This window comes from Orycteropus afer, unplaced genomic scaffold, assembly GCF_000298275.1.
Source record: "Orycteropus afer afer isolate SDZICR_OR568_19922 unplaced genomic scaffold, OryAfe1.0 scaffold00020, whole genome shotgun sequence".
Classification (NCBI taxonomy): Eukaryota; Metazoa; Chordata; class Mammalia; order Tubulidentata; family Orycteropodidae; genus Orycteropus; species Orycteropus afer.
Window position 1 is genome coordinate 6,703,726 of NW_006921607.1, and position 16,224 is coordinate 6,719,949.

Genomic DNA, 16,224 nt, shown 5'->3' on the forward strand with positions numbered 1-16,224 from the left:
AAAAAAAAAAAAAAAAAACTTTATGAATAGTAGGGGAAGGGAAACATTGTCTGATAGAGTGCCTTAAGATGAGGCCCTCAGGTTGGAAGGCACTGAAAATAGGACTGGGAAAGAGCTGCCTCCTTAAAGTAGAGTTGACCTTAATGATGTAGGGGTTCTTCAAGATGTCTAATTGAGTTGTTTCCTCTTTTCAGGGTGTTCCTGAAAAGAAGGTACTGCCAATCACCGTCCCCAAGTCCCCAGCCTTTGCTTTGAAGAACAGAATCCGAGTGTTCACCAAAGAAGAAGAGGTGATTCTCTAGGAACAGGAGTTTCCTTCTGCATAATCAATCTAGCATTACCCTTTCTAAAATGTAATGTAATTCAAAGGCAGCCACCTTTGTCTAGAGTCATCTATAAGAATGAATATGAATGAACATTTTTTTTGCTTCTCTAGGGAAAATTAGTTGGCATGGGTGTCAAATCTTTTGACTCTTATAATTTGTAATTTATAAAAACAGTGAGGAGGGGTTAGGCATTAGAGGCTTGTCTGTTTATAGCGTTCAAAACCAGCCCCGTCTTTGTAACGTGGATCAAAAGTTGCGGTGCTTAAAAAAAATTACAGGTTCAGTGTAAAGAAGTCATTTAAGATTAAATTGCCAACCTGATGACCCATCCTATATTTTAATATGATTTTCCTATAAACAAGAATATTCTTCTATATAATTATAATATAGTCATCAAAATTGAAAAGTAACTTGGATACACTACTACCATCTAATCCTCTCTTAGGAGCTCTGGTGGTGCAGTGGTTAAAGCATTTGGCTGCTAACTAAAAAGTCAGCAGTTCAAATCCACCAACCCCTCCATGGGATAAAGATGAGGCATTCTGCTTCTGTAAATATTTATAGCCATGGAAACCATATGGGGTAGTTCTCCTCTGTCCAGTAGGGTCACTATGAGTGGGAATTGACTTGATGGCAGTGGGTTTGATGTTTTAAAATTCTCTCATAAAAAACTAAGAAGAAAAGAGAATTCCCTTAATCCTCTAAAGCATTACTACTCAAAAGTTGTCCTCAGACTGTTGCTGGTTCTTAAACTCTTAACTAGTTTGCAATGAGATAAGTACAGAACTTGAGAAGAGTATTAGAAACATTTATAACTTTATTTGACAGAGTAATTTTTTATCTGTTGAATATAGAAATGAAAAATTTGGATTTGTAATTAATATTTCTTTTTTTTAATTTTCCTTTAAAATTTCTAGTAATTCATCTTTATTTTCTTTTATAAAAAGTATTGGCATGAACAAAAGACAGGCATATGAGTTGAACATTTACCTGAGGTAGATAAACTCCTTGTAGAGAACAATCATGGGAGAAAGAAGGGCTGCCTGTGCACAGGGAGACAGCTCAGGGGGTAGGAGTGCATGGAGGGATGGACACAGGGAAGAGGTAACTATCAGGAGGAAGTGGGAGGGGAGCTGTTGCGTTGTGGTAAACTGTAGTCAATGTCATGAGACAAAGTGTATGAACTGCTGTATGGAAAGTGAATTTGCTCTGTAAATCTTCATCCAAATCACACACACACAAAAAAAGTATTGTCATGTCATGGATTGAAAAATTTTTAATTGATCTTTCAACACAGATAGTTTGAGAAGCATGTGATAAAGCATTATTTATTAAAAACAAAAATTATTGTAAACATTGTAAATGGTAAAATGTTAAAAGATTTCCTGTGGGGAACAAGACGAGATGTTGTTACCATTTTTGTTTAATGCTGTAGTAGAGTTTCTAATCAGTGAAGAAAGGTAGGAAAAATACAGGCATAAGGATTAAAAAGGAAACAACAACAATAACAAACTTGTGTTATTTGTAAATCAAGTCCATAGAAAATACAAAATAATTTTTATAGCATCGCAGCTGTCTATCTCCAGCATCTCCTGCGTTGTGCCCATCCCTTTCCTGTCTCCATTAGACCAAAGGTTGTAGAGATGACTGTGTAGGTATGGTTCATGGAATTGGGATACATAAATTGTCATTGATCAGGCTAGTTTCTTGGTGGACCACCCATTTTATCTATAAATATCCAGAGTTAGGGTAATTTTATAGCAGATCTCAAGCATAAGCCTTTTTATAGTTTCATCTGAAACTAAAATACATGGTAATCTTATGTTACCAGTTTGAACCCAAAGAATTTACTTAGTCCTATTCTGGGTTTGGCAACCACTCCCAGTCACATGTCATAGTGGAGTCTGGAGACTGGGTCAAACAAGAAGCTAAGGTTTATGCTTGGTTTTAGTACTTTCCTTCTAATCGTCTTTCACAGTGTTTGATCTCATTTGTTTTTACAGCTTTCCTATGAAAAACATTAGAACTTGTAAGAGTAATTGTGTTAGTACTTTACCAAATGGTTTCATGTTGGCCACACTGGTCTTGCCCCTGTGAAGTGATAGGTGACTCAGGCATTAACTGTCTTTGATAGAAAAGGAAGTTAAGACACCTGGCAGATTGAGTGACTTGCATTAATTAATGACTTGCCTTATATAATGTCCTCAGGCTCCACATTCTGAGGTGGTGGGATAGTACAAGTTGTCTTATTTCTAAACTACCGTTTTTCCCTCAGGAAGAGGAGGAGCCAGCAGTGATCAAGGCTCAACCTGTGCCACATTATGGGGTGCCTTTTAAACCCCAAATCCCAGAGGCAAGAACTGTGGAAGTATGCCCTTTCTCCTTTGATTCTCGGGACAAAGAACGGCAGCTACAGAAGGAGAAGAAAATAAAAGAACTGCAGAAAGGGGAGGTGGGTGTTTCTATTTCTGCAGGTAGCATATCCTATTCTTTAATTCTTCAGAGATGATTTTTTATGTCACACTTTTAACTATAAAACCACTAACTTCCTTTGATCTCTATAAGAGCTCTATTAGGTATAAATAATGCAAGTCATTTTAATAGCTGTTTTAGCACAAAGAAGGTAAGTGACTTGTAGCAGATCATGCTGCCAGTTATTGGCACAGTTGGAAGAAAAACCAAGAATTCCTCTTGAGCCCATGATTTTCTACTAGACTATGCTGCTTTGAAAACTGGCTGACCTTTCTTATTTTTCAGATTCATCCATATATTCTGGAGCAGCTGTTATTTTCTGGCTAGAGGCTTTATTTTATTTTTTTTAATTTGGGTTAAAGTTTACAGAGCAAATTCATTTTCCCTACAGCAGTTCATATACATTTTGTTTCATGACATTGACTGCAATTCCCCACAGTGTAACAGCTCTCTTCCCACTTCCTCCCTGTAGTTACCTCTTCCCTGTGTCTTCCCTCTCATGGACTCCTATTCCCAAAGCTATCTCCCTGTGCAAACATTGTCCTTGTGTTCACCCACTATTGATTGCTCCACAGAGTGTATCTACCTGATGTAAACGTTCACCCTATATGCCTGTCTGTTGTTTGGCTGGAAGCCACTGGAGTGAGTTCAATTCCAGACCTGGAGGGTAACTAGGGGCCATAGGCTCAGGGGTCTCACCAGGCTCTGTCAAGCCTGGTCTTTTTTTTTTTTATGATTCTGAGTTTTGTTCCACATTGTTCTCCCACTCTATTCAGGGTCTCCTGTACTGATCCCTTTTCTGAGTGGCTGACAATGGTAGCCAGGCACCATCTAGTTCTTCTGGTCTCATGGTCATATAGGCTGAGGTTCACATGGTCCATTAGTCCCTTGGACTACTTGTTTGCATGCATCTTTGATTTTCTCCATTCTTCTTTGCTCTGGATGAGGAAAGACCCATCATTGCATCTAGATGACTGCTTGCAAGCTTTTAACACCCCAGTTGCTTTTCACCAAAGTAGGATTGTATGTTATGCCAGTTGAGCTTGATGTCCCCTGTGACCATGATCCTGAGCCCACAGGTCAGTGTCATGAGTAGCTGGCTGTGGCCAAGAAATGACTACAACCTTACCCCTTGTCAGCTCTGCCATACACCCAGACATTCTTACAGCGCATACAAATACACTTGTAGAGACATTGTCTGCCAACCCTGTACGTGCTCATGGGCACACCCCATCCTGCCTAGACATACCTGATCATTCAGGTGGATATCTTCTCTTAAATCTTATGTTTTCTTTTCACTTAGGTGCCCAAATTTAAGGCACTTCCTTTGCCCCATTTTGACACAATTAACCTGCCAGAGAAGAAGGTGAAGACTGCAACCCAGATTGAGCCTTTCTGTTTGGAGACTGACAAAAGGGGTGCTCTGAAGATGCAGACTTGGAAGCACCAGGTAGGGAATGGGCAGAGCAGCCAAAATGTCAGTGCACGGTTAGTTGATTAGTTTATTAGAATACGCCAACCCACTGCAATGAAAATTAATCCAGGACCTAATATACTGGATTATTTCAGGGGCCCTTATTCTAAATCAGAGAGGTCTGTAAACTTTCTCTGTAAAGGGCCAGCTAGTAAGTATTTTCAGTTTTACAGATTACATATATAGTCTCTGTCGTATCAGAATGTGTGTATGTTTGTTTTTCACCCTTTAAAAGAATATGAAAAATATTCTTAGCTCAAGGGCTGTGCAAAAACAGGTCACAATCCAGATGTGAAGTATAGGCCAAAGTTTGCTGGCTCTAGTTCTGCCTGATCATATGGGGAATATGAGAACTGACTGGCTTCTTTGCTGAGTATTTGTCAATATTAACTGTTAATTTTTAAGTATGATAATAGTATTGTGGCTGTTTGTTTATTTTTTTTAAGTCCTTTTGATTTAATTTTTGGTCAAAATATGCACAAGAAAACCTGTTCCCATTCTCGTTTCTGGACATAATGATCAGTAATATTTGTTACATACTTCACACTGTGTCAACATTTTGCTCTAGTTATTTCACTGCCCCACCCCCAACCTTCTCATCTGTGCTTTAAAATAACTGTTGATCTATGGTCATATTGGTATTTTTTTTTTTTTTTTTTTTTTTAAAGAAATATAATGCTCAAGGTTGACAGTGTGGGGCTAAACAGTTACTTAGTTTAAAGGTGACTTCAGAGGATAGTTTCAATTCAGGGTTTGAAGAGCAACTCAGGACCATAGTCTTGCAGACTTCTCTTATCTTCTACAGGTCTAGTAAGTCTGGATTCTTTAAGATTTTGAAGTTCTGTTCCACATTTTCCTCCTTTTTTATCAGGATTCATCTGTTGTGTTCTTACTCAGTATATTCAGTTGTGATTGTGGATATTGTTTAGTTCTGGTCTCAGTTGGTTCCTGTGGTGGAGGAGGCAGTTAGTTCATGTAGTCAGTTAGTCTTGTAGTCCATTTCCTTCTCTGATTCTTGGGTTTCCCTCTTTCTTTTTTGTTCCAGACAAATAGAGACCTGTAGTTGTGTCTTAGATGGCTGCTTGTAAGCTTTTAAGACCCTAGACACTATTCACCACACGGGGAGGTAGAACATAAACTTCAAGAACTATGTTTTGCCAATTGACTGGATTGTCCCATGAGAACACTATCCTAAAACCCCAAATGAAGAGAACTAATCCCATGGGATGATGGGTTATGTCTAATTAGTATCAGGATCTGTAGCTTCACCTGCCCCCCCTTTTTTTGGCTAGTTGTTATTGTTGCAAAACCATACACAACCTCTTATTTGCCATTCATCCCTTTTCCCTGTGTACGTCAGTTACATCAGTCATGCTGTGCAAACTTAACCCATATCGGTTGCCACCATTTGCATTTCTAGAAACAGAAAGTGACTACTATTTAGAGAGTACTTTTCCTCTCACCCCTATAACCACTAATGAGCATTAGTTTCTGTGTATTTACCTTTTCATATCATTTCATAAAAGTGAGAACATGTAATATTTGTTTTCCGGTGGTTGACTTATTTTACTCAACATAGTGTCCTCCAGGAGGTTCATCCATGCTATGTTTCAGGAACTCCTTTTTCTTTATCACTGAGTAGTATTCCATTGTATGTATGTCCCACATTTTGCTTATCCGTCCATCCATTGATGGGCACTTGGGTTGTTTCCATCTTTTTGCTATTGTGAATAATGCTGCAATGATCACAGGTGTGCATATGTCTGTTCATGTAATTTCTATTAGATCTCTAGGGTGCGCACAACAATGTCCTTATCTTTTAAAGATCTATCTATTCCATCTGTTAGACTCATTCATTAAATGTTCACTTTTTTGTGTTGGTGCTTTGGTAAAAAACAGTATGGTGAAAATACATTTTCAATATGGTATACTCTTCCCAACCTGGTATGCAATTTGTTTTTTATAGATGACAGGTGATTAAAAATATTTGACTTTTGGCTGGTCTAACTGAAATAGAATTCTAACCTGTCTAGAAAAAAAATTCCCAAGACTTTAATTTTGTCAATATTTTTGTATCATCACTGTATTAGTTTCTGGGAGCTGTGGTGGCATAGTGCGTAAGTCATTTGCTAACCAGAAGGCTGGCAGCTCAAACCCACCAGCCATTCCTTGGAAGGAAGATGGGCAATCTACTTCCGTAGAGATACCGCCTGGGAAACCCAAGGAGGGGTTGCTATGAGTTGGGACCAGCCCGACAGCAGTGAGTTTGGTTTGGTTTTTGTATTAGTGTCCTAGGATTGCCCTGTCAAAATGCCACAAACTGGGTGGCTTAAAATGACAGAAATTTATTCTCTCACGGTTTGAAAGTGAGGTATCACAGGACTCTACTACCCCTGAAAGCCAAAGGGAGAATCTGTTCTGTGCTTTTCTCTTATCTTGTAGTGGCTGTTGGCATTCTTTGGCTTGTAGTTACTTCACTGCAGCCTCTTCTGCCATGCCTTGTTCTACCTGTATTTCTGTCTGTATGTGTTCTCTTGTTTGTTTTATAAGGATACCAATCATATTGGACTTAAGGCCCACTTTAATCTATTACAACTTCCTCTTAACATCTGCATAGATCCTGTTTCCAAATAAGGTCACAATGTGAGAGCCCACGTGGGCATGAATATAGGGGGGGACACTGTTCAGCCCAGTAAACTCACTTATCCTTAACCCCACCCAGAAGGAGCTCTGGACTAATCTGTGTAGCAGTCATCCCTGTAACAGCCTAAGAGACGTGACTGCTTACATGACTGAACTGAGGTCGCCTGCTGGCATTCCTCGCCAGCAGAACTCGGGAGCGTCGCTTTGAAGTAGCAGTGAATCTCCCTTTCTCAAGGACTAAAACATAGAATGTTTGTGTGGGGAGTTTTCCATTAGAAAAAGTTTTTAAGTTTTTTAGACATTCAAAGTAGAGAGAATCATATGATGAGCTTCCATGAAACAATTGTCTGGTTCTGTAATGGTCAAAACATGGACTGTCTTATTTCATCGGCGCTTGTGCCACTTATCCCTTATACTGGACACTGCTGCCCACACAGGGTATTATTTCAAAACAAATTCTGCATACCTCATTTCATTGAAAAATACTTCAGCATCTATCTTTAAAGATAAGGATTTAAGAAAATAAATAGTGCTATTGCCATTTTTCAAAAAATTAACAGTAATTTCTTAATATTGATAAACACTCAGGATCCAAATATCCCTAAATCTCTCATAATTTTTTTAACAGTTGAATTGTACAAATCAAGGCCCAAATAAGGTTCACATATTGCATTTGTCTGATAAATCTCTAAATCCCTATTAATCTATGTTTCCCTCCTTGCATTTTATTTGTTGAATAAACTGGATTATTTGTCCTATACATTTTCCACAACCTAGAGCTTACTGATTGCATCCCCATGATGTTGTTGAACATGTTCCCTACCCCCACTGTCGCCTATAAATGGGTAGTTAGATCTAGAGGCTTGATTAAATTCTGGTTAGATTATTTTTTGGGGGAAGAATATTTTATAGGTGCTATTGTATAGTTCCTAATGAATCATATCAGGGCCATTAATGTCTGGTTGTTAATTGTTATTTTGAGATGGGTCTTAAAAGTACCTTAAAGATTCTAGTTTTCAGTGGGTGCAGATGTTGTCAGTCTTTATATGTTCATTATAAAGTTTCTGTGAGAGGTTTAACTGGGCTTTACATTAAATCATTTGTCTGTATTGATGAAGCAGTTCAGAAACATTAGAATTTGAGTCATTGAGGTGGTGGTCAGGGAAAGTTGTATAATTGCCTGTCTGACAGACTTTCTTTCTTATAGCTGGAGGAAGAACTGAAACAGCAGAAAGAAGCAGCTTGCTTCAAGGCCCGTCCAAACACTGTCATCTCCCAGGAACCCTTTGTTCCCAAGAAAGAGAAAAAAACAGTTGCTGGTACTGTTACATGTAAACCTGGAGCACTGGGGGAGAGTTGTCAGACTTGCCAGGGGAGTGCCTACGAATCAGTTGTGTTATTCTGTGTCAAGCAGAAGCAAGCTTGGACTTCAGAGGATTGTAGCTTTTCTTCCCCTGGAACCAATATTTTGCCTTTGTTGAACACAGCAACTGTGTTGAGTTGCAGAATGTATTGGGGTCAGAGTCATTTAACAGAAACTTCAGGAGAAGCAACTGACCTTTCAGTAACAGTTCTAGGCTTTCCTTGCCCCTAGAGTAGCAAGTAAGTGAGGAAGGGAGAGCCAGGAGATAGTTCTAGAGTTCATCACTGGAACAAACCTTAGAGATAAAACATTTGATTCCTTAAGCACTAAATGAGGTCAGAAAATTAAGATTCCTCTGCATCTATCTCAGAATCACTATGTAGTTTTTATTTTAAGCAAGTTACTTCTTTGGGCCTTGCTTTTCTCCTGAGCATGCTAGATAATTTCCAAGGGTCTTTCCAATTCTTAAAATTCCAAGGCTCTTTGTATGTGGTTTATACCCCCCCACACACACCTTTCTCCAAATGGGGCTGTTTCAGAGCTCAGCCTCTCTGTTGGCATGCATGTCTGTACACTGACCAGATCTAGGAGGGCTACGTTTATGCATGTCCTGCTCGTGCACCAATATTCTCTTTGTTCTGTACTCAGAAGGCCTTGCTGGTTCTCTAGTTCAGGAACCTTTTCAACTGGCCACAGAGAAGAGAGCCCAGGAACGGCAGGAGCTGGAAAAGAAAATGGCTGAGATAGAAGCCCAGAAAGTCCAGCGCTTGGAGGAGATCAGGCAACGGGAGGAAGAGCAGAAGAAGGAGGAGCTGGCCCAGCTACGGAAAGAACTGGTAACTGGACAGCATCCACACTGACTGACCCAAGCTGTTTTACCTGTGCCTTGCCTTGTTCCAGAAAGGATCTAGGGAGACCTGTAATGATATATCAAGGGCAACAAGTATAAAGGGAAAACACAAACCAAGGGTATTGACAAAGATGAGAAAAGATTAAAGATGTATACATTGTAATCCATATGTCGCCTAAGTATGGGCCATAATTTTGGCCCTTTTTAGTAATCAACCTGTCAGATACAAAACTTACAATGTTCATGAGATAAAAATAAGCCAGTTGTCCTCTAAGAATATTTATCCTTAAAATTGAATTCAGACAGAATTTTTATAAGGAGGATATCATGTGTAGACCCATGCACAGTAAGTAATTCATTTCCTAGGACTCTTATCACTTCCAGTTAGTAGTCAAATGCCTTAGGCACTATGCCACCACAGCTGCCTTATTTACTTAGTCATTTATTTATTTATTTATTAGGCATTTGACTGCTAACCAGAAGGTTGGTTCAAACCCACCAGCCACTCTGCAGAAGGAAGATGGGGGCCATCTACTTCCATAAAGATTTACCACCTTGGAAACCCAGCAGGGGTCACTATGAGTCAGAATCAACTTGATGGCAGTGGGTTTGTTTTTTTCTTCTTTTTTTTTTAATCTCATCTTTTACTTTTGGGCTTTAGAAGGATCTTTAAAAAAAAAAAGAAAGAAAAAAACAACAGTTTGTTTGAGATATAATTTACATACTATACAGTTTATCAATTAAAACGGACAATTTATGATTTTTATTATATTCACAGATATGTGCATCCATCACCATAGTCAATTTTGGAACATTTTCATCCTCAAAAAAGAAACCCCAAAACCTTTAGCTGTTACCTTCCAATCTATTTTCAGTTTCATCTGACATGTTTTACAGTTAAACAAGAAGACATAAGGACGTGGGAATTGTATGGTGACTTTATTTTTGTTTTCTTTAATTCTTAGTCTGAATTCCTTGGAATTATAGTGTATAAGGTGCCTTAGTGGAACAGTGGTTAAGCAGTCTTGTACTAGTCAGAAGGTCAGTGATTTGAAACACCAGCTGTTCCATAGGAAAAAGATGTGGAAGTCTACTTCCATAAGGAATACAGCTTTGAAAACCCTATGGGGCAGTTCTGCTCTGTCCTGTAGGATTGCTATGAGTCAGAATTGACTCAGTGGCAACAGATATGGTGTATATGATCCAGGTGATGTTACCATAATGATTTAGACACTAGTTTTCTAAAAAGAAATCTTAATTCACATTAAGGACTCTTTTGCTAGTAAAACAGCAAGGTGCATTAACTGTATGAGTGAGGAAAAAGGTAGTTTTAGATGGAACGTCACATAAAAGGAAATAGAAATATATAAGTTGTTGAGCTCCTGTCTGAAAATGCTAGACCAGCAGCTGGTACACAGCTCTAGGCAGAGGTGGCTTTGCCCACAGGGATTAAATATTCAAGGGATTAGCTTCTTGGCAAATTCCCGGCTACTGTTTGCTGATTGGATGAAAAGTCAATACAAATACCGCCACGTAGACACTTAAAAAACTAGCCTTTTTTCTAGCCTCACCTTCTTAGATTTTTCTTCAACACTTAGTACTTGCCTCTTGCATTTGACTGCGTCATAGAACTATTTCTTACAGTGATTCTCATTGTAGGCTGATAGTGACATCCTAAAGCATACTTCAGTCAACGCCAGCTACCTCTCTACTGATAGGGTTTGATTCAGGGTTGATTTTAGGACTACCTGGAGGGGTGATTGAGACAGTGTTCTAGCAACCTTCCTGATGATTGTTTTTCTTATTCATGCTTTTGGTGAATATTAAGGGAAAGTAAATTTAAGGTTGTACTCTGGCAAATTCTTAAAGTGTAACAATTCTCTGCTGCAGTTCAGTAGAGCCCTATTACAACCAAACGTCTTGACATCAAATTGACTCCAACTCATAGCATCCCCTCCTTGGGTTTCCAAGATGGTATCTTTGTGGAAGTAGATTGCCCAGTCTTCCTTCCAAGGAGTGGCTGGTGAACCACCAGCCTTCTGGTTAGCAGTTAAAATGCCTTAGGCACTATGCCACCAGAGCCCCATTATACCCTGATAATTAACAGTCTGATTGAAGATGAGTTTGACATCCTTTAGGGAAAGCTGAGAGACCCAGTACACATAGACTTGAAACCTATTTGGGATCCAAAGCTTACGTTCTTTTCCATTATATTGTTGCGTTTTTTTTTTTTTTTCCGATTAGGGATTGGGATCTATGCAATTACATGATCTTGTTTTTAGAAAGAAAATTTTAAAAACTGTAAGTGTAGTCTCTAACATCCTCATCATGGTAACTTTTTCCTTCCTATGCAGGTGCACAAGGCAAATCCAATACGTAAGTACCACACTGTGGAGGTTAAGTCAAGTGACCAGCCTTTGACTGTGCCTGTGTCTCCCAAGTTCTCTACTCGATTCCACTGCTAAACTCAGCTGTGACCTGCAGATGCCACTGGGGACCAGGACTGCTCTGTACATCAAACCAAAAGCCTTCATTCTTTGTCATTGGGGCATGGAAAGAACTCTTTTCTCCAGACATTTTTTTTTTTTTTTAAACCTATTCATGCCTGATAGTGTATACCTGTCTAGGTCAGACTTCCTGTTATAATGTCCTTTAAACTATCAGTTGGCTGTTAATATGTGCCATAATTCTCAAACTAGAATTTAAAGTCACAATGTAATCTCCACTGTCCTCTACCCCCCTTTTTATGCATTTTAATGTGAAAATAAAGATTGTTACATAGTGAGATTGTATTTAAGTCATGGTTTAAAAAATAACCATTCAGTATTCCGGATCCGTTTACCTCTGCTATCCACGAAGTGAACCAAGAGGTAAGGAGCCCTTTGCTAGGATAATAGTGAAGTTGAGGGAGTTCAGGACTGATAATGGACAAAGATACTACCATGAGATAGCGTCTGCACAGCAAGCTACTTATTGGGGCCCATACACTTGCAGCTGCATATAGGTGCTGGTATCCCCCACAGTAGGAGGTTTTCCAGAAGAGAGGTTTCTGGGTTGGAGAGCTCCAGAGAGCAGTGGCATCCTAGGGTCCTTATAACTACAGGAATTTATCTTGTCTAAGGTTAGCATATGTTGAGCACATTTGTGCAGAGTATGTAAAAAGGATAAGCTGAAAGTAGGTAAGAATCTGCTTATTGAAACTGAAACAATTGAATGAGTACAAGTTTGGGTTTGGTGCTGTGCTGGCTTTTCTTCTAGGCTTTTCTTGGGCTGATGGGCCTCATCTTGCTATGAAGTAAACAACCTGGGGCCAATACACAGAGGCCATATTTGGCTCATTCATGTAATGGGTGTCAAGCCTCAACTGCACCAATGAGGAAGAAGACAGCCTGGGGTGTAGAAACCTCACAGCAGCCATTTGGGAAGCTTTGTATAGAATTGCTGTTAGGGCACAGTTCCCCCTTTGTCCATACTGATAATTAGCAAGAAACAGTGCAGCATACATTTAAAAAGTCTTCTAGTGACCTGGCCTGGCGTAAATATGTCTCCTGTGCTCTGATTTTGTTATTTGATGTTTATAGATATCTCAAGCCCCTTTGGGGTCACATCTTACAGGGAAATAGTTTAGGTCTAGAAACTTAAAGCCATAGGCTCTGTCTTAAAGGAAAGTGCTTGGTAACCTTTTTTTTTCCCCCTATCTTTCTGTCAAGAAATAGAGGAGGTTGCACACAGATGCAACGGGAGGGTGGAGGGAGTTCCCATTGGCTTCTTCCTGTTAAAGGAGGAGACGCAGCTTGCTGAGAGTGTGGAGTGATGGTTCTTGAATTTGAACACAGTGGAGAAGATGTGAAATAGTCACTGAGGAATGGAAGAGCAAACTGCCCAGAGGAGTGTAGTGTTGTTGGGTTATTGGGAGGTGTCCCAGGTCCTTTTGAGAAAGTGAATTTTGGCTGCTGTGAACCTGACCTGCTGTGTAACTTGGACCACCAAGGTGCTAGGCTGTTCAAGCAGAGTCACAGAGAGAGCAGATGGCAGGGTTTATCCCAGGCTGGGGTTTTCCACGTGAGAAAAGCAGAGGGAAGGGCAAAGGAGTCACGTAGTAATAGTAGTAGTAGTAGTAGTAGTCTTTATGATTTTCTTTTTATCTCCTTTGTTGGTTTATTAGCTGTTGTTGTTATGTGCTGTCGACTCAGACCCAACTCATAGTGACCCCTCCTTGGGTTTCTGAGGCAGTATCACTATGGAAGTATATTGCCCAACTTTCCTTCCAAGGAGTGGCTGGTGGGTTTGAACCACCAGCTTTCTGGTTAGCAGTCAAGTACTTTAGGCACTATGCTACCAGAGCTCCTATGGTTTATTAGCTATCACTATGTTATTTTAGTAGTTGCTTCAGGATTTATAGTGTATATTTTTAACTTATCACAGTCTACATTCAATTAGTATACCACTTCACATACATACAGTATAAGAACCTTATAAGAGTATACTTCTGTTTTTCCCCTCCCAGTCTATTTTATTGTCATACATTTTACTTATTCATAATCATAAACCCCATTATACATTGTTTATATTTTTGTTTAAACAGGCAATTAACTTCTTTTTAATTGTGATTTGGGTGAAAGGTTACAGAGCAAATTCACTTTCCATATGGTAGCTCACATACACTTTGTCTCATGACATTGACTGCAATTTCCCACAGTGCAACAGCTCCCTTCCCACTTCCTCCCTGCAGTTACCTCTTCCATATGTCATTCCCTCCATACACTCCTGCCCTCTGAGCTGTCTCCCTGTGCATACACAGCCCTTCTATTCTTACATAATTGATCTCTCCAAGGAGTGTATTTATCTAATGTAAATGTTCAGCTCAGATGCCTGTCTTTTGTTTGGCTGGAAGCCACAAGAGCAGGTTCAATTCCAGACCTGAAGGGCAGCTAGGAGCCATAGTCTCAGGGGTTCCATCCGGCTTTATCAGACCAGCAAACCTGGACCCTTTTTTTTTCAAGTGATTTTGAGTTTTATTCCACATTGTTCTTCCACTCTATCCAGGATCTCCTACATGGATCCCCCTTCTAGTGGATGACAGTGGTAGCCAAGCGCCATCTAGTTCTTCTGATCTCTTAGTCGTATAGGCTGAGGATCATATGGTATACCAGTCTCTTGGACTATTTGTTTCCATGCACCTTTGGTTTTCTTTATCCTTCTTTGCTCTGGACAAGGAGAGACCCATCATTGCATCTAGATGGCCGCTTGCAAGCTTTTAAGATCCCAGTCACTATTCGCCAAAGTAGGTTGTAGAACAGTGTTTTTGTGTAGTGTGTTATGCCAGTTGAGCATGATGTCCCCTGCGACCATAGTCCCAAGCCCACAGATCCAACTACTTGCTCCCTCTAGGTAGCTGGTGGTGGTCAAGAAGTGACTACAGCCTTGTCCCTTGTCAGCTCTATTATATACCTGGGCATTCTTATAGAACATAAAAATACACTTGTAGAAACATTTTCTTCCAACCCTATATGTGGTCACAGGCACACTCCCTTCTACATAGACATACCTAATAAATAGTTCAGCCTGTCCACCCATATGTGCAAAATGGTTCATCTATGTTGTCTGTACCTCCCATCTCTCTATGTCTTCCTCTTTCTCAATGCCCCATGTTGATCACTCACATTTGGTACATTACCCTTTACCCAAATCAATACTTGTCTCTACCTATCTAAGAGTGTTCCCTCTCCTCCCTTCCCCTCCCACCCCTCATAACCAACAAAGAAAACTTCCTTCCATATAGAAACTTTTCCTTGATTTTTTACAATAACGGACTTATATAGTATTTGTCCTTCTGTGATTGACTTATTTCATTCAGCATAATGTCCTCCAAGTTCATCCATGTTACCTGGTGTTTTGCCAATTCTATGTTGTTCTTTAGGGTTGCATAGTATTCCACTGTGTGTATGTACCAAAGTTTGGTTATCCATTCTTCTGTTGATGGGCACCTAGGTTGTTTCCATCTTTATGCTATTGTAAATAGTGCTGCGATGAACATGGGTGTGCATATGTCTGTTCTTGTCCTGGTTCTCACTTCTTTAGGATATACACTTAGTAATGGAATGGCTGGGTCAAATGGAAATTCTAATTCCAACTTTTTAAGGAATCGCCATACTGCCTTCTACAGTGGTTGTATCATTTTACAGTCCTACCAGCAGTGTATGAGAGTCTCAATCTCTCCTCATCCTTATTTTCTCTCTTGTTGAACTTTGCTACTAGTGCTGGGGCCAGATGGTATCTCATTGTTGTTTTGATTTGCATCTCTCTAATGACTAATGATCGTGAAGAGTTCTTCATATGGTTTTTGGCCACCTGAATATCCTCTTTGGTGAAGTGTCTATTTATGTCTCCTGCCCATTTTTTAATTGGACTTTTTGTTTTTTTTAATTTTTTAATTGGTCTTTTTGTTGTTGAGGTGTTGGAGTATTCTGTAAATTCTAGAGGTAAGTCCCTTGTCAGATATGTCATTGCCAAATATTTTTTCCCTGTCTGTAGGTTCTCTTTTGACTCTTTTGGAGAAGTCTTTGGAAGCACATAAAAATTTAATTTTTGGAAGGTCCCATTCATCTAGTTTATCTTCTGCTTAAACAGGCAATTATCTTTTAAAGAGCCATACAAAATAAGAAAAAAATCTTTTTCACCCATGTAGTTACTATCTCTGGTTCTCTTCATTCCTTTATATGGATCCATATTTCCATTTGGTATCATTTTCCTGCTGCCCAAACATCTTCTTTTAACATTTCTTGTAATGTGGGTCTGTTAGTGATGAATTCTTCCCACTTTTATATGTCTGGAAAAGACTTTATTTCACCTTTGTTTTTGAAAGATTTTTGCTGGGTTTAGAATTCTGGCCTTTGACAGCTTTTCCTTTCAGCACTTTAAAGATGTTGGTTCACCGTTTGCTCACTTGGATTATTTTCACCAAGAAATCTATCACCCTTATTTTTGTTTTCTGTGTGTAATGTGTCTTTTTTCTTTTAGCTCTTTTAGAATTTTCAGCAATTTGATTGTGATTTGTCTTGGTAATTTTCCTTCATATTTCTTTTTTTTTTTTTTT

At 39.3% G+C, this 16,224-nt stretch overlaps 1 protein-coding gene across 1 annotated transcript in view; it reads left to right on the forward strand.

Moving 5' to 3' along the window:
* The window catches only part of TPX2 (TPX2 microtubule nucleation factor), a 54,477-nt gene extending 42,884 nt beyond the window's left edge, over positions 1–11,593 (forward strand). Inside the window, exons 11-16 of the mRNA XM_042783616.1 lie at positions 195–290; positions 2,602–2,778; positions 4,102–4,248; positions 8,123–8,234; positions 8,948–9,114; positions 11,483–11,593. Coding sequence (XP_042639550.1) covers positions 195–290; positions 2,602–2,778; positions 4,102–4,248; positions 8,123–8,234; positions 8,948–9,114; positions 11,483–11,593 — 810 coding nt within the window. The remainder of the gene's footprint in view (positions 1–194; positions 291–2,601; positions 2,779–4,101; positions 4,249–8,122; positions 8,235–8,947; positions 9,115–11,482) is intronic.
* The last annotated feature ends 4,631 nt before the right edge of the window (positions 11,594–16,224 follow it).